The 18,423-nt window shown below is 43.0% G+C and overlaps 1 protein-coding gene across 3 annotated transcripts in view; it reads right to left on the reverse strand.

Annotated features, from left to right (window-relative positions):
* Positions 1-18,423, reverse strand: part of LOC137618116 (cationic amino acid transporter 2-like) — an 85,883-nt gene that overhangs the window by 2,037 nt on the left and 65,423 nt on the right. For 2 of the 3 annotated variants that reach the window (XM_068348117.1, XM_068348118.1), the window contains one exon: positions 12,547-12,655. In XM_068348117.1, coding sequence (XP_068204218.1) covers positions 12,547-12,655 — 109 coding nt within the window. Of the gene's footprint in view, positions 1-9,754; positions 10,035-12,546; positions 12,656-18,423 lie in introns of all 3 variants that reach the window. The other variant, XR_011039727.1, reaches the window with a different exon arrangement.

Consider the following 18,423-nt stretch of genomic DNA (forward strand, 5'->3'; position numbering starts at 1 on the left):
CCAGTTGCTTGCCCAACACCATGATACAGTAGAACAGGGTGGGATCTAAAACTGGACGAAGTAGCAGGGAGGGTCCATCAGGACGCCATGGCTATCTCACCCAAAAATAGATTTTTCGCTTCGCTCAAAATCCGTTTTTTGGGCTCAAGCCATGGCGTCCTGATGGAAGAATACCAGAGAATCAATGTATCGTGGTAGATTTTCCCCTAATAGTAAGTGCCAAGGCATTGACAGAGCAGCATAGCAATCTTTAATAAGGAACCATAGGGAAGAAGCATCCTGCCCCCCTTGGCAGAGAAGTTCCCATGGGCCATGCCGACGTCAAAGTGGTATTGAAGGGCTATTCATCCTGATAGAAGAACTTGAAGAACTTGGAGATGAAGCCGAATGTTTGATATTTGTATAGGAACATTCTGAAAATTAGACCAGTGGTGGTTGGGCACTGTGTATTTGAGAGTGGTGGTTCATCTCCCTGGTAGTAAAAGTAAGTATTCGTGTTGGAACCTTACATAATCAGAGTGAATATAAATTAAGAGTTAGCATCTTAGTTTCTTCATAACCATAAGGAAAAGGGGGAATAATAAAACTATGACAGGCATGTATTTCATAGTAAGTAGGAGCTGATTGAGACGCACAGGTAATAAAATAGAAATTTTATTTCACAATGCAGAAATTAAATAATTTACAGCAATAAGTAAAGTTCATTTACAGTAATTATAATGTACATAGTAATAAAGACTTGCTCTTGAATCTGAAAAGGAATTTCAAGTTTATTAGTAGGCACTCGTTCTCGAGGAACGCAAGTCTTTGATTAAAAAACACGTCATGCTCAAGGCATGCGGCACTTGTGTGACAACTATGACATTTCACCTGGGATAAGAACAGTTATAAAAGCACTAAGTGTTTTCGACATCACTATGAATCGCTCGAGGGTCAACATAGGCACCCGAAGAGTTAGAGTCCCAAGTAACTCACTGTTCTACGCAGAGTTAGGTGCAGGTTTCATGACACTACCTGCGGCTACCACAAAATGTTTGACTTCGTGCACTTGTTTCGCATAATGTTTAAAGAAAACTCGCGAGGACTTCCAACCCGTGAAGTTTTTAAGGCTTTCAAAGTCCATGCTCTGAAAGAAATTCAGAGATGATGCCACTTTTCTAGGATCATGACCAGCGGGTGTACTGTTAGGATCCGCTCTGCGAATGAAGTAGGTGATTTTCGCTCTTAATTGTTTCAGTGACAGGTCGCTGCCCGATGTTTCTCCTTTGAAGAGTTGGCCTCCACCAAAGTTTGAAGTTCTGCGAAGATAGACCTTGAGGCTCTCTACTGGACATAGAGAGGCATCCTCCTTCAGGGGGCATATTCTCCAAGGGCCCCATCTTTTGGTGGGTAATTCATTTTTGGCGAGAAACGTCGGATCAGGGGAGAGGGTAACTTCACCTGTATCGGTAAACAGGATGTGTCCATCCTCTCTTGATAAAGCCACTATTTCGCTGACTCGAGCTCCTGAAGCGAGAGCAAAGAGAAATATAACTTTCTGAGTCAGATCCTTGAGAGGGCAGGAATCATTGTCCAAGTTGGAGGCGAAATGGAGCACCTTGTCTAGTGACCAGGAGATCGGTTTCGGTGGGGGTGCTGGGCGTAGGCGAGCACATGCTTTCGGCAGTTTGTTGAAGATGTCGCTGGACAGATCAATTTGGAAAGCATATAGAATTGGTCTGGTCAAGGCCGATTTGCAGGTTGATATCGTATTGGCTGCTAATCCCTGTCCATGAAGGTGAATAAAGAAGGACATGCAGAAATCAATCGTGATTTCTTTAGGATTTTTTGTCTTGACGAAGGAGACCCATTTCCTCCAGGATGATTCATATTGCCGTCTTGTGGATTCGGTCTTGTATTCCTCTAGGAAGTCCAGACTTTTCTTCGAGATCCCAAACCTCTTCTTTGCGGCTAGGGAGAGAAAATCATGAGATGAAGGTCCTTGATTTTCGATGATGAAGCGAAGACAGTCGACTTCTGTACATGTTGAGAGAGAACTGGGCCCGGGAGAGGGATCAGCTTGGGCTGCAGCTCCAGGACCAGGGGGTACCAGTTGCTCCGAGGCCACTTGGGAGCCACTAGGGCCGCTGTCCCTTTGAAGGTTCTCAGTTTGGAGAGGACTTTCAACAGAAGGTTGGTGGGGGGGAACAGGTAGATCTTGGACCATCTGTTCCAATCCAGTGACATGGCATCCACTGCTTCTGCTTTGGGGTCCTCGTACGGGGCCACATACCGAGGAAGTTGATTGTTGTCGCTCGTTGCAAAGAGATCTATCTGAAGTTCTGGGACTTGGTGAGAGATGAAGGAGAACGATCTTGCGTCTAGAGACCATTCCGACTCTATCGGGTTTGTCCGAGATAGAGCATCCGCTGTCACGTTGCGGAATCCTTGTAGGTGAACTGCAGACAAGTGCCACTTCTTCTTCTCTGCCAGACGGAAGATTGGGAGAAGCACCTGATTTATCTGGGGCGATCTTGAGCCTTGGCGATTGAGACAACGAACTACCACCGAGTTGTCTAGGGTTAGACGGATGTGGATCGAGGGTGGCGGGGATAACTTCTTTAGGGTTAGAAGGACCGCCATGGCCTCCAAGATGTTTATGTGGAACGTCTTGAACAGGGGAGACCAGGTGCCTTGAGCCTGTTTTTGGTGGGAGTGACCTCCCCAACCCTCCAGCGAAGCGTCCGTGTGGATGTTGAGTGATGGAGGAGGGTGTTGGAGAGGAATGGACCTTTTCAGGGCCTTTGCTTCTGACCACGGCTTTAGAAGAAGTCGTAGTCTGTTTGGAAGCCGTCTCTTGAGGTCTCTTCGAGCGATGGATGCCGAACGTCTCCAGACTCCCGCGGCATCCTTTAGCTGTGCGCGAAGCACTGGGTTTGTCACTGAGGCGAACTGCAGAGAGCCTAGAACTCGTTCCTGCTGGCGTCTTGAAATGTGTTTGGATTTCAGCAGTCGCTTGACAGACCCTGCTATTTCCTTCCTTTTCTTCTGGGGGATGGAAAGGCGGTGTGACTGAAGGTTCCAGTGGATTCCCAACCACTGGAACTTCTGAGCTGGAGAGAGGCGAGATTTCTTCTCGCTGATCTTGAATCCCAGGTGTTCTAGGTACTGGGTGACTTTGTTGCAAGATTTTACACAATCTTCGGGCGATGGAGCCCAGACTAGCCAGTCGTCGAGGTAGGCCATCACCTGGACGTTTCGGAGGCGGAGCTGTTGTACTATGGCGTCCGCCAGCTTTGTGAAGATCCGAGGGGCCACATTGAGGCCGAAGGGCATGGCCCGGAAGGCGTAGCTTTTCCTTTGGAGTCGAAATCCTAGGTAGGAGGAAGCGTGATGGTTCATTGGAACGTGCCAGTAGGCATCCGCCAGGTCTATGGAGACCGTGTAGGAACCTCGAGGCAGAAGGGTCCTTATCTGTTGAAGAGTCAGCATCTTGAACTTGTCGTTCGCTATGAACTTGTTGAGGGGGGATAAGTCCAGAATGACTCTGAGTTTGTCGGAGTCTTTCTTGGGGACACAAAACAGTCTCCCTTGGAACCTGGTGGACTTTACCTTCCTTATCACCTTCTTGTTCAAGAGATCTAGGACATATTCTTCCAGAAGGGGGGTTGATTGTTGGAAGAATTGCTGGAAGGTTGGGGGTGGTTGAGTCCAGCTCCAGCCTAGACCCTTCTTGACGATGCTGTGTGCCCAGGGATCGAAGGTCCAACGATCCTGGAATTGGCGGAGTCTTCCTCCCACCGGAAGCACTTCATTGCTTCTGGTGTCCCGAGGGCTTGCTGCCTCGGCCGCTAGCTCCCTTTCCTCCTCTGCCTCTGGAGGGACGGCGAGAGGCGTCTTTGCTTGCACCCTTGTATGAGCCTCTACCTTTGGGACGAAAGGTAGTTGACTGTTGCTCGAAAGCAGGGGTGAAGACCGGTGACTGTGACAACACCGGTTGGGGGACCAATTGAAAGGTCTGTTGTGGTTGGGCAACCACTTGGGAGGTAGCGGGTCCCGGAAACTGACGTCTTTGTTGACGTTGCTGGGGTTTCTGCTTTTGGGATTTCCTCTTAGGTTGAGGTCCGTCGTCCTGAGAGGGTTTCCTTTTCTTGGACATGCCCCACTTGTGGAGAAGGTTCCTATTCTCCGTGGCGGCTCTGTCGGTGATTTCCTTCACGAGGTCGGAGGGAAAGAGGTGTTTACCCCAGATGTTGGAGGAAATCAGCCTCCGGGGTTCGTGTTTCACGGTAGCACCTGCAAACACGAATTCACGACAGGCTCTACGAGCCTTTATGAAGTGGTACAAGTCCTTCATCACGGTTATCAGGTGGGATTTGGAGAGTACCATGTAGTGGTCTGGTACTCTGGTGTCACAGGCCACGATTTCAAGTTGGACTTGATGAGATAAGGATGCTGCGAGCCTCTCCTTCGTATCTTGTTCCCGACGAAGGAGGTGATCGTTGAGCTTAGGGAGGTCTTCATTAAACTGACGTCCGGCGACGTCAGGATCTAGCTTTCCCACGACGAAAGTATGCTGGACATCTTTCCAGTTTCGAGCGTCAGGGGGAGTTACTATAGAGAAGGGTCTGCACTGGAGGCGCTTTCCCTTCTTCCGCAGCTTTAAGGCACGCAGCTAAGGCCTTTTCCAAGAATGGAAGAATCGCACTTTCAGGTGCGACATAAGTAGGGTGCTTCTTGCTCAGGGCGGGAAGCTTAGAGCAGGTAAAGCCCCTATTCTTGAATGTGTTGGCTAGCATAGCCTGGGCCTTTGCGAGATCGAACACTATCTCTTCCTTCGGTTCGGTCTCTTCCTTCGAGGCAGGTTCAGAGCGCAGACGGACGTAGCAGTCCGGGTAGGCCTCAAAGTTTGGGAAGAACTCCACGTCTTCCAAGGGGACCGTGCCGACCTTATCACTGACAAAGATCCTGCCGGTCGCGATCACCATATGCTCAGCATACCTCCACGGGTTGGCATGTGAGCAAACGGGGAGATCCTTAACCGAAATCCTCTTCGGTTCTCTGGATCCTATCATGGACCTGATGGACTCCTGATTCTCCTTCAACCTGTCGTCCATGACGGCTCTAATCAGTCGGATCAACTCTTGAGTGGAAGAAGAGGGATCCGTGGTCGAGGAGGTAGACGGAATAGACACTTCCGTCGGTGTAGGAGTAGGAGGGGGGATAGACGGAGGAGCGACCTCTTGCTCCGACTCGGCGTATTCCACCTTGTCTTCGTCATCTTCGGCTCCTTGAGCCATTAGCGTCTTCTCGGTGTCTTCCGAGACATCCGACATCTGCTCGTCATCTCCGGAATCCAAGCGACACTCATGCATGGACTGAGCCATGACAACATCAGGTTCCACTGTAAGTTGGACAATGGGAATCACATCTTTGGGTACCACTGAATCAGGGGAGGCCTTAGGGAACAAGAGGGACCTCAATTCTTCTGTGGCCAGGTAAGGGCCGGTGGCATTTTTCTGGAAGCCACGCACCCACTTGCGTAGCTTTTCACGAGAAATGTCTCTGACCTCCGCTGAGGGAGGGTTATGGAAGGCGTCAGTCATGTGAGCCTGGCATACCGTACAGTTCAGTGGATTCCAAAACTTCAGATCCCCTTTCTTGTCGGCACAAGGGGCGTGAGTCCTGCAAGCCGTATGCCCGTAAAACTGCGGGCGTTTCACAGCGCAGAAGGCGAAGTCACACTTCATCTGCTCCTCCTGTGGAAGAAAGAGAAAATGAGTATGGGGGAGTCATAAGAATGGCTCTTAAACTAAGTTAATATTAATTATTAATTTTAACTTAAAGAAGGGTGTGATGCATAGAGATTGAAATAGTAAAGAGAACATACTCCATGCATCTCGCCCGGCTGGTTACCGTAAGCTTTGTCCTTGGATAATCCGAGACCGAAGGCACCGGATAGTATTCCTTAGAGTTCCATAGGGCAATGGAATTCCGTGGAAAACCAAGAGTAAGATTGGGACCGAGATCATTCGGTCCCAAACTAGGGGCTAGAAGGCCTCCTTTTAAGGTAACTGCTTCCGGCAACCAGTCGTGCAAAGATGCACGCAGCATGCTGGAAATAGAAGAGTGCAAAGAGACAGCATGATCCATAACAGAACAGTACCAAGGTATTGATCTTAATAGTGGAAACAGTCCATCTGTTTGCGGTATAGGGCTATCAGTATCATATGATAGCTAGAAGAAGGGGGTGCAAGTATTCTTGACGCCTCCGGGGGTTTCCGGCAAGCCGCCGGCATGCCGGAGGTCGCTCCGACAGAGTTTCTGGCATCAAGACAGACAGTATGTAAGTCAAGAGAATACCAGGGTGGCGGCCGCCGGTACAACGGCGGCACGCCGGCAGGGGAGCGGCGGCTCCGGCAGTCGGAGGATGCCGGATGGTGACTGGGACAATGTATAGCGGAACCGGATTGCCGGCACTCCGGCGGCCGACCGGCGAGCGGACGACAAGCTAGGAGGGAGGAGAGCCGCCGGTAGGAGCCGGCGGCAGTCGGCAGTCCCCCGGCACACGGGGGGCTGTCGGCAAGGGTAGGGAGAGTCACCAGGGTAGGAGGCGGTTATCGCCGACGGTGGAGGCGGCAAGAGACCAGCACCCGGATAGGGAGAGAGACAGGGGGGGAGGGGTGTAGGAAGTTCAGTCATGGACTCCAGACATCCCCCCCCTGAGAGGGTGTACCCATGATAGAGACAGGCTCTATCATCCAGGAGCAGGGGCCACAGAGGACCGGGAGCAGGTAGCCCAAGGGAGGGCTAGGGGACACCCAAAGAGGGGGAGCCCCCCATATGCAGAACATCTCTAGAAACTAACCCCATAGGACACTATGAAGGGTATATGTACCAGAGCGGACTGCACAGGGAAGCTCGGGTAGCCCTACTACTCCACCCTAAGGAGGAGTTGTAGGACAGGGGACAGGTGGGTATAGACTAACCTAAGCATAGGCTAGGCTATACAAGAGATAGGTGGGGAGGGGAGTAGAGAGAAGTCTTCCAAGGAAGGGTTTCTGTACCAGAGCGGCCACTAGGGAAAGGGAGGACACTCCCTAACCTAAGATAAGGCAGATCGGCTGAAACGGTGCATGGGTACAGTTTCAGCAGGGAACAGAGAAACCTTCCTAACCTAACCTAGAGCAGGGCTAAAAGTCCTGAACTAGGGAAGGTAGAAGACATATCGCTATCGCAGGATAGTCATAGACTAATCCTAGCCATAGAGGTAGGGCTAGCCTAACCTCACTCTCGGGCGCAACCCTAAGGGGGGGTTCATTCCCTTAGGGAGGACTGAGAGGCGATAAATACTCCATTAGACACTTGATCCCTTTACTCAGAAAGGGAATCAAGGCTAATTAGAGGGAATGCCGAGGCAGGGGATGAAGGAAGCATATAGGGGTCCTACAAGTAGGTTAGGTTAGAAAGAGACACTAACTAACCTATCCCCTATATGGTCCCTGAAGGCGAAATAACATTGCATCACGGTCGAAAGTATTGTAAAATAATGCCCCTATCTTCATAACTTAGTCTAGGATCACTGATAAAATCATGCATGAACACTTATGTACAGGCGCTCTGGCCTGGGGGCTATAGTAGCCGACTGGTATGAGGTCAATCGATGACCGATAAAAAGCGTTGAAACACGATATAAAAGTTCCTAGCTATGAAGACTAAATAAACTAATGTATTCGATTAGTAAATAAGGCCGGAAGCGTTGTTGTGGCTAACTAAATAAGGCATGCATAACAACAACGACGCCATAAAATGGCGGGTCCGGTAGAGGCACAGCTCTGCCACAAAACAGCAATTATCTCGAAAAGTAATATTTACTTTACGGCCAGAGCTTAACTAAACAATACTGGAACCTTGTACTCAACTTTCCAGAAGATGGTGAGGCTGAAGGTAACGACATAACGTAGATGCAAATCGATAAAAGGAGCACAGGGAAAATCCGTCTAAGTAGGGCAGCTACTAAACAAAGGATGAAGACGGGCGTGACGTCATTTGAGCAATGGCGCCCGTTTGTTTACGTCTCGAGTATCAGTAGTAGCCACGAGTGAGATTGGCTGTGGAACGGCTCCCAGCTATTCTCTACCCTTACACACCGAAGCATTAACTCTGTTCGGGGTGAAGATAGCTATGTGGCGCGTTTAGACATGCGTCCCCTGTTGATTTACGATGTCTTAAAGGGAAACCTTTGAGATACTCGCTCCAGAAGTTAGAATTCTGTGATAACCTGTGGTTAAATTCTCTGGGAATATCTTAGTAGTATTATACCCAAGGAAGCTACCAAAAAGGAACCTTCCATCAGGACGCCATGGCTTGAGCCCAAAAATACACACACACACACACACATATATATATATATATATATATATAGTCAAATAAGCCATGCATCCATTTTGGATATCGACTACACAAGAGGTAGATCATTCATACAATTATCTTTGAAAAATTGCAGATATGTTTCTTGAGGGAAAAAGTTTATCTTTTTGAAACATCAGCCCTCTACCTATAACTACCTGAAATTTATTACAAAAGATAAAGGAATTCAATTTTATAATATTCTCAAAAAATAAAGTCTAAAGATGTGGATGGGCATATCTAAGAGAAGGCTAAATGGAATTCAATGATACTTTCCAAATTGGCATTACATATAATTATGTTAAAACACATTAGTTTTCAGAATTTTAGTTAAAGAATTTCATACAAATTAATAAAATATGGACGTTTATAAATGCAACCTATTTAAACAAGAAATTACTTTTTAAGATATCTGACACTGGTATTTTGACCTTAGTTTAAATATCATTTGAAAATTGGTAGATTTCTTCAGCAATAAACATAGTATTCCCAAACATTGTAATGGGGCCTAATGGCATTGACACGCCCCCTATGAATCTACATGCAGTTCAGCACTTATTTGGACTTCTTAAAGACAGAACGTACAACAAGAAGGCATGCAAACAAGAACTAAGATGGAGTGCCATAAAGAGCAGAGATTTTGTGCATGAAATTAACCTTCCATTGTAGTGCCTTTTTTATCACTAACAGCCAATTAGCCATGCAAACTGACAGGGAAAACAGGAATGCAAAACATGAGCTCACAATTTGCTGGTATTTACATTTCAATCACTGAAATAACAAAGTACTGTGTTGTGCTACTACCATAATGCATATACTAAATTGAATAGTTATTCCATAAGGACCAGTCTAAATTGTACATGTGTGGCTAGGTATATTCACATTATCAGAAATCATTATGATGAATATATGGTCTGTCCAAGTTCTGATATCCATCAGTATTTCCTCTTAGAAGATATGATTAAAATCGTTTTTTTTTTTTTCAGTCCTATGTCCTATAACCAAAATAGAAATGGAAACTTGGATGAAGTAAGAAATTAAAAAAAAAAAAAAAAAAAAAAAAAACACTAACGTGAAATTAAAATAAAAGTTAGTATCGATTAATATCTAAAGAAACTCTGAGGTGTTAATGAGAAACGAAAGTAGCATAAGAATTGTGTTAGTGAAAAAATTAATATAAATACAGTACTCAAGAGTAACTTTACTGGGCCAAGTTATTGACAAAAACCAATGTAATATTTGTTCCAACAATGCAAATCTTCATCTTTTGGAAAGGAATATATTTTGAGTAAGTAGCTTCAATCACTGAAGATTGATAATCGCGTAGTGGCAGCAGTTGACTGAAGGGGTGTATCCATTCACTCACCTGTCTACATGCCATCACATGATAATTCATCTCCACTGCTGCTTGAGAACATTGACTTGGGTTTTCTGAAGTTATTACCATCTTTACAGCTTTGTTTTTATGCAATTTAACAGTGTTTGGTTGTCCTTTGCATTAAAGGTGATCAATGTACTTATCCCGGCCAAGATCATGGGTGTGGCCACATAATGTTCTCATCACGATCGATCCTCATACCTTTTGTTTTACGAATCCTCCTTCAAAGGAGTGTGAAAGTGGTTGTGTACCAGTGGCAGACGTTCAGCTGAAAACATAAAAACACCAAAAAAACCGCTGTAGTTGTCATTGGAAGTAATACACCTCCCTTCACTCCAACAACTCCATTTGGTTTCATGTCTCCTGTGATTTACAGGCTTCTGAAACATCAAAAGCCTATGCCTTACATTAGGTAAGGCATATCTGTAACCCCACCTTCTTCATAAAATGTTTCTCACTGATCTTTTGGGTGCATGATCCTGGGAACCTTTGTCATGGTTGTGGATAACCCTTTTCTGCACTCTGCTTGCATAAAATCTTACTTCTTATTAGTGAATATCCACCATATGCCTGAACAGCGGCCTTCATTACCTGTCCCTCCACCTTCTGAAATACCAGAAATCTCTCCAGGGTTTCCATTTAAGAAAAAGTTATTGAAGGTTCTAAGGCTACCCCTGGCCTCTTGTGGGTTCCTTTCTTTGCTACTTTCTTAGAACATTTAAAGGCTGTAGGGAAGAGGTGAGTGATATGTGTAGTAGATGTAAGGAGAGAAAGAAATGACATGTTTTTTCATCTCATTCCATTTTTCCTCGAATAGAAACTCTTCTTTTGTTAAATAAAAAATGTACAAAAAAGGGGAAAGTGTTGATAGTGCATGCCTTAGGAATGCCACGGTCAATGGTATCAACTACCATTCATGATGAAGGATGCATTTGTACATGTGTATGTTCTTTTCCTTAAAATACTTAAGCATGATTTATCATATTTTTGGTAATATGAGACATTTTAAGACATTACATTTAGTTTATATAAAAAACTGGTTTATGCCATAGCTTCCGGAATCAATTACAAATCTTCACTAACACAGTAAAAACACAAGAGAACAACAACCTTTACAATGATTTTTCAAGATCTCAAGTTTGTTTTTTTAAAGGTAAGATTTTCCACCACTTGACAGACTACAGAGCCTTCAGTTCACAACAAAAAGTCTCAATTGGTAAATATGAACCCTATGAAAGGTTCATATTACAAATTTCAATTAAAAGCAAAACTGCAAGATAAGAGCGTGATTTAGTGGGAGGCATTCCATATCGAAATCATGTGAATATTACCCACTTTCCCCTTCTTCAGCCACTTTAACATTATTAAGATTAAGTCATTCAGCAAACAAAAGTCACAGCATGGTATTGAGTGAGTTTGCCATGCCGAGCAGAAGTTACCATTGCTATATTTTCCATCCTTATCGAATAATACATTCAATCTTCACTTCTCCTAAATCTCACAAAGATATGTCTCCAGTTTTATTCTTTAGGGCAGATAATATAAATGGATAAATTCCTTAGCAAACTACTATCCAATGGAAAGGAAACTATATCATCCAGCTAAAGTAAGAGATCAAGGAAATGATTTCCCCAATTACATCATAACATTAGCAAACAGTAATAATAAACCCCAAAGAAAAGAATAAAGATGTCTCGAAAAAAAGACTACATTCGGCAAAAGCATCTCTGAAGCTCTAAGAGCCACTTGCAGCAGACAGTATGACCTATTAACTAATGTTTGCCTTTTTTTCTGGTAAACAGCGATTAAAGTGTCTAAAATGATTTACAATGAGAAAAAATATTATCCCAATTAATGGGCTGGTGATGTAACCAATCAAAATCTAACCAATTTAGAAATTACAATTTTTTTTCATTATTATTACTTGCTAAGCTACAACCCTAGTTGGAAAAGCAGGATGCTATATGCCCAGGGGCACCAACAGGGAAAACAGCCCAGTGAGGAAAGGAAAAAGTGAAAAATAAAATATTTTAAGAAGAGTAACATCATTAAAATAAATATCTCCTATGTAAACTATATAAACTATAAAAAAACAAGAGGAAGAGAAATTAAATAGAACAGCGTGCCCAAGTGTACCCTCAAGCAAGAGAACTCTAACCCAAGACAGTGGAAGACCATGGTACAGAGGCTATGACACTATACCAAGACTAGAGAACAATGGTTTGATTTTGGAGTGTATACATTAACTAGAAGTGAGAATCAGGAAAGACTTTATGTGTTTGGTATGAAGAAACACCACTTAAAGTAGTTAAATATAAAAAAATAAACCTACAGTATCAATCTAGCTTTTACTACTTATAGTTTCATTTGCATAAGCAATAGGACATACATTAAACTATAAAAACAAAACAATCCAAAAGTAGGTGACAATCTTGCTCTACTGGGGAATTAAAATATTTTAATGCTCTTCGCATCCAATAACCAGGTATTGTATATCTTTCAAACAGTAAATTATTAAAAATGAGATCTCATGTCTGACTGAAATTCAAATGAGATTCATGCACAATACAGTAAATGGCTATTGACATTACGCATCACAATTCAAGTACAATGCTTGTAAAACTAGAGCAAAAATCCTAACAAAATACAACAAAGCACAAAGTGGTTATACAAAGATGATTTTCACCACTCTACACTACACTGCATTTTTTCAAATAGATATGGTAGCTGCAAATGCAAATACAAAATGAAATTGATGGTAACAAATGATTAGTACTTACCTATGGCCATCCATATAGCAAATCGAATCCAAGTACCAGACGACAAATTAAACATTAAGTATAAATTAATGATAGCACTGATGGCTGGGATCCATGGAACTAAAGGCACCTGTGGAAAGATAAAAATGGCTGTGTAAGACCAAGTGTAAATGAATATAGTTTATAAGAAGCAATAAAGAAACAATAATAAAAGACACAAATATAATATAGTTATCCATTAACATTTGCAAATTTGATTATTCACAAGGAAACCCACAAACTCTTTAAAGAAATAGTCTGGGCATTCAAGGGATTCAGTTATATAATAAAGAATACACAACAGCATTTATTATTAGCATTATTATTATTTGCAAAAGTACAACCCTAGTTGGAAAAGCAGGATGCCATAAGCCCAGGGTCTCCAACAGGGAAATAGCCTAGTGAGGAAAGGGCAGAAGGAAATAATAGAAGTGATTAACAATTAAAATAAAGGAATTACCATTAAGATGATATTTCCCCAAAAATGAAATTACTCAAGTGCCATATGTGGATGAGATCATGATGAGAGGTAAATGGAGATGGTTTGGGTATGTTCTTTGCACTCCCCAAGAGAGATTAGTTCACCAAACGTTCAACTGGGCTCCACAAGGCACTGGAAGAGTTGGAAGACCTAGGTCTACATGGCTGAGGACTATGAAGTGTGAAGTAGGAGATGATGGATGGAGAAGTATTGAATTAAAAGCTCAAGATAGAGACGACTGGAGAAATCTAGGAGACGATGAATGGAGAAGTATTGAATTAAAAGCTCAAGATAGAGACGACTGGAGAAATCTAGGAGACGATGAATGGAGAAGTATTGAATTAAAAGCTCAAGATAGAGACGACTGGAGAAATCTAGGAGACGATGAATGGAGAAGTATTGAATTAAAAGCTCAAGATAGAGACGAATGGCGAAATCTAACAGAGGACCTTTGTGTCAAAAGGGATAGCAGATGATGAGGATATTTCCAATGGTGATCTACAAATTTTGAGCAGCAAACCAGAAATTGCTCAACTAACAGTAATTTGTTACAATGAGCATGCATTATTGCTATGCTACCGTCTACAATATATTCTCAATTACTTCAACCTTTTGGTTGCTATTTACAGATGCATACCAGGATTTATTATTGACGAGGGGAAAAATGCTTCTCTTGCCATTTTCTTAAAATTATCGACCTATCTCATTTCATATCTAGATAGGGATAGCCTTTGTATACAATAACTTCCATTTAGAGAATCTTCCTTTACTACCCTGTCTATTACCTCATTTTTATTAATTTCCACACGAGAGGAAACCCAGAATGGTCTTCCACTGTCTTGGGTTAGAGTTCTCTTCCTTGAGGGTACACTTGGCATGCTGTTCTGTCTTGTTTCTCTTCCTCTTGTTTTGTTAAATTTTTATAGTCTATATAGGATATATCTATTTTAATGTTGTTACTTTTCTTAAAAATTTAATTTTTCCTTGTTTCCTTTCCTCACTGGGCTATTTTCCCTGTTGGAGCCCCTAGGCTTATAGCATCCTGCTTTTCCAACTAGGCTTGTAGCTTAGCAAGTAATAATAATAATAAGAATGATTTCTTCTGCTGATATGAAATATGAAAGAGCCCCTCTTGAGCTTTTTGAATGAATAGGTGCAGGCTATAAAAACTGGTAAGAAAATCTTATACAGTATTCACTACTGTATTGAAGTCACAGTATAATTGCAATGGTTTTAACATTAGTTATTAATACAAGTTCCAAAGCATTCACTAATGCCATCATTTCTACAATGAATATAGAGGCACAGTTAGATAATTTAGCTACCTATGACTCCTCCTCGTAGACTACGACACATCCAACACCCTTCTCCGACTTTGAGACATCAGTATATAACTTTAATTGATTTTCATATACAGCACCATTTTCATGGAATTTAGAATCAATCTCTTTTATGGGAGAGTCTTTATGACTGATTTTGGGCATATGGATAATTAGGTATGACACAAGGGTGTCTCGAGAATACTTCATTTTCTGAATTCTTTTCCTGTTAAGAGAAACGTAAACAACTTGATCTATTAGTCTGATTCGAAAGAGGTTTGACGATCTTCCCCAACCAAAATCTCTCACAGTTTTTAGGATTTTTTAATATATATATCTATATATATATGTATGTAGCAAGGCTTTATCACATGGCCCACCACATTTCCACAGAGAATATAGATCATTTGATCTTACCATGCTTTGAAACCACCCAACTCCTCATTGAAGTTGAAGACGTAGTTGCCTAGGATAGTATTTTTCTTATTTAAAAGTCGCCTTTAATTTTGCTGGATCGTGCCTTTGGCCTCTTATTCTGTGGATGCCGATTCTCACATAATTTTCCTTTTTTTCTGAATTGTAGGCCCTCTTCAATATGACATCAACCCATCCCTTTTATGCTGCAAATGACTTTTTTTTCTTCTTTGTCATGACTAAAACTCTTACTGCTGGAAAAATCTTTATGCAGATTCAAGTCCTTCTGCCATAAGATGTGGGAATCACTAAACATCCTTCACTTTGTTGTGTCTTCTATCCATATGTTCAAAGTTTTCTCCATCTTTACTAAAACTTTGTCATTTACCTTTGCATGAATGTAGCAATGGATGGGGCCCTGGCGATCCTTGATCGTATCTCTTTTCTTCCCATAGAATCAAGTAACTTCAGCTAGACTTTTTCTCTTTCACAATTAAGAGCCACCACCTGTCAAGCCAACTTTAGCCCTTTGGCTAGCTTTCACTTCACTTGAAACACATTTAGAGGCCATGATTACACAGTACTGTACACAATCACATGGTAAACTTCCATATGTTATACATACATGGACAAGGCTATCACAGTAAAGGATAGAACTCAGGTCCCTTGATACCGGGCACACAACTCTTAACTCAATATGTTCACTGCATATAAGTGGCGTTCTGTGTATACTTTTGTATACTGGTAACAAAAGGTTATTCGCAAGAGGTAAATCTGCATTTGGTGAATTCATGGTCAAGTTCTATTTGTGATGTAAAATTTTTTAAGGAATTCTATAATTTGCTGTTTTCTTGGAACTAGAATACAAAAAATCAAATCTTACTATAAAACTTTCAGGTTAAATAACATACAAGTGGAAATTCAAATGAAATAAACAAGTTATAATAATTAAACACTTGATATCTGACATTTTACCATACTGTACAATAAAGGGATTTTGACGTAGGAAAAATCTATTTCTGGGCGAAGGACCTGTGCCGCCCAGTGAATAAGCTCCATTTAGCACTTATTCTTAGGTAATTTACTGCTAAATATACCAGAGAAAAAATGTAAAGGAGTGCTAGGTTAACTAGCTCGCTCACCTATTGGTGTCGGTATAAAATTGGGCGTATATTCCAGAGGTCCCGCACTATTTAGATTAATCCACGACAGAGAACCCCAATAGAGGAGAGCCGTTCAACCTCACTCGGTACTACTACAATGCATCCGCTCAGAACCCAACTCCTTAGCACCCAAAGTTTGGGGACTCCAAGGGAGAGGAGCTGGGAGGGTTCACTGGGCGGCACAGGTCCTTCGCCCAGAAATAGATTTTTCCTACGTCAAAATCCCTTTTCTGGGCTCGAACCTGTGCCGCCCAGTGAATCTATACAAGAGAAAAATGTCACCAAACTTGCAAAATAAAGGAAAAAACATAAGCGTAAGAGAAAAACAGGATGCTTTAATCAGAGATGAGTACCAAAAAACAATTATAAGGGTATCTTAAATATGAACATAAATCCAATAAGGTAGGTATAATAATGCCGTGAGTGATAATATATACAGATACTCAGGAGCATAAAATTTACAAATATAATAACAGTATTCAGGTGCGCGACCAACGAATACAATAGGGTATAAATGAGGCAGGTAAGAGGGAGAGATAAAGAGTCAAGGCATTAACCTGTGAGTTACTCGTGAGTAACTACGCTCCCTGCGGCTACTGTAGAAAATTTTAGGGCTTCCAAATGTTTAAGGTAGTGTTTCTTGAACACTGACGGTGATTTCCACCCTGTATACCTGGAAAGGTCTGTAAAATTCATGTGGTGAAAGAAGTTCACCGAGGTGGCAACCGCCCTGATATCATGTGCAAGAGGAAAAGAGTCAGGGTTAGCTTGTTTAATAAAATACAAAATTTGTTGCCTGATCCCTTTAATAGTAATGGTACCGCCTTGTTCTCTATCGAATAGAGGCCCCGAGGAGTTAGAGGAGGTCCGGGATAGATAAGACCTAAGAGTAGTGACAGGGCACAGCGACGGATCTTGCGTGAGGGGAACAATTTTCCAGGAGGTCCATCGGTTTTGAGGGTCTTCATTCTTAGCCAAAAAGAATTTGTTAGGAGAAAGAAGGACCTCTCCTGAAGGCAGAAAGTCAATATGACCCGGGTCTCTCGACAAGGCTGCCAATTCAGAAATTCTTGTCCCGGAAGCCAAGCTCACTAGGAAAAGTGTTTTCCTGAGAAGGGGCATGTAACCACAAGAACTGTTAATGGTATCAGAAGCCAATTTGAGTACGTCATTAAGGAACCAGGTCACCGGGGTAGGACGAGTAACCGGTTTCAGTCTGGCACAAGCTTTCGGAATTGAAGCTAACAAAGAGTCGGTTAAGTCTACGTTAAAACCCACTAGGAAGATCTTTTTCAGAGCCGATTTAATAGTGGTGATAGTATTGGCTGCCAGACCTGATTCTAATAAAGATCTAAAGAAAGTGACTGTAAGGTTCAAGTTCATACAGTTCACGTCTGAGTCTATTAAAAATTTTGCCAACTTTTTAACTGCAGAGTCATACTGACGGATGGTGGAATCCTGTTTATCCGATTCTAGGAACAAGGTGTTTTGAGGATCAATATTGGCACCATGCATAGCCGCAAACTTCATAAAGTCCATAAAGTTAGGGCGCTCTGAATGTTTGAGAAAGCGTACACAACGCGTGTTTGTACTATCTGAGACAGAACCGGATTGGGTATCGGGCGAGGGTATAATCTCAACTCCCGCAGGAGAGGATACCAGTTGCTCTTGGGCCAGTTGGGTGCGACCAAGGCTACTTGTCCCTTGAAGGATCTCAGTTTGTCTAGAACTTTCAGCAAAAGATTCACCGGGGGAAAGAGATAAATCTTTTCCCAGTTGTCCCAATTCTGTGACATGGCGTCTGTGGCGTAAGCCTGAGGGTCTAAATTGGGAGCCACATATGCTCTCAATTTGTGGTTGGATTCCGTGGCGAAGAGGTCCACTTGGAGACCGGGAACCTGAGAGAGAATCCACCGAAATGACTTTAGATCGAGTGACCATTCCGATTCTAGAGGGGAGGTCCGGGACAGGGCGTCTGCCACGACATTCCGGACTCCCGCCAGGTGGACAGCTGAAAGATGCCAACGGTTCGAGGCTGCTAAGGAGAATATGGCTACTAGAACATGGTTCAGAGGCCCTGACTTTGACCCGCCTCTGTTGAGGCAGCGGACCACCACTTCGCTGTCGAGGACCAGACGAAGGTGTTGTTTCTTGGGAAGAGCGAGACGTTTCAGGGTTAGAAGAACTGCCATGGCCTCTAGCACATTGATGTGAAAATGGCGGAACAAGGGAGTCCAAAGACCTTGAACTTTCTTGAGCTGAGAATAGCCGCCCCAACCTGATAGGGATGCGTCTGTGTGAATGATTAATTCCGGAGGCGGAAATCGAAGGGGAACTGACTTTGACAGACTGTTTGCTCTTGTCCAAGGAAGAAGTCTTTCCCGTAGAATGGGAGGAAGGCGGACTTTCCTGTCCCGGAGCTTCCGGTTCGCCCTCGAACGCCAGACACGATTGATATCTTTCAATTTTGCCTTCAGAAGAA

The sequence above is a fragment of the Palaemon carinicauda genome, chromosome 24 (assembly GCF_036898095.1).
Source record: "Palaemon carinicauda isolate YSFRI2023 chromosome 24, ASM3689809v2, whole genome shotgun sequence".
Taxonomy (NCBI): Eukaryota; Metazoa; Arthropoda; class Malacostraca; order Decapoda; family Palaemonidae; genus Palaemon; species Palaemon carinicauda.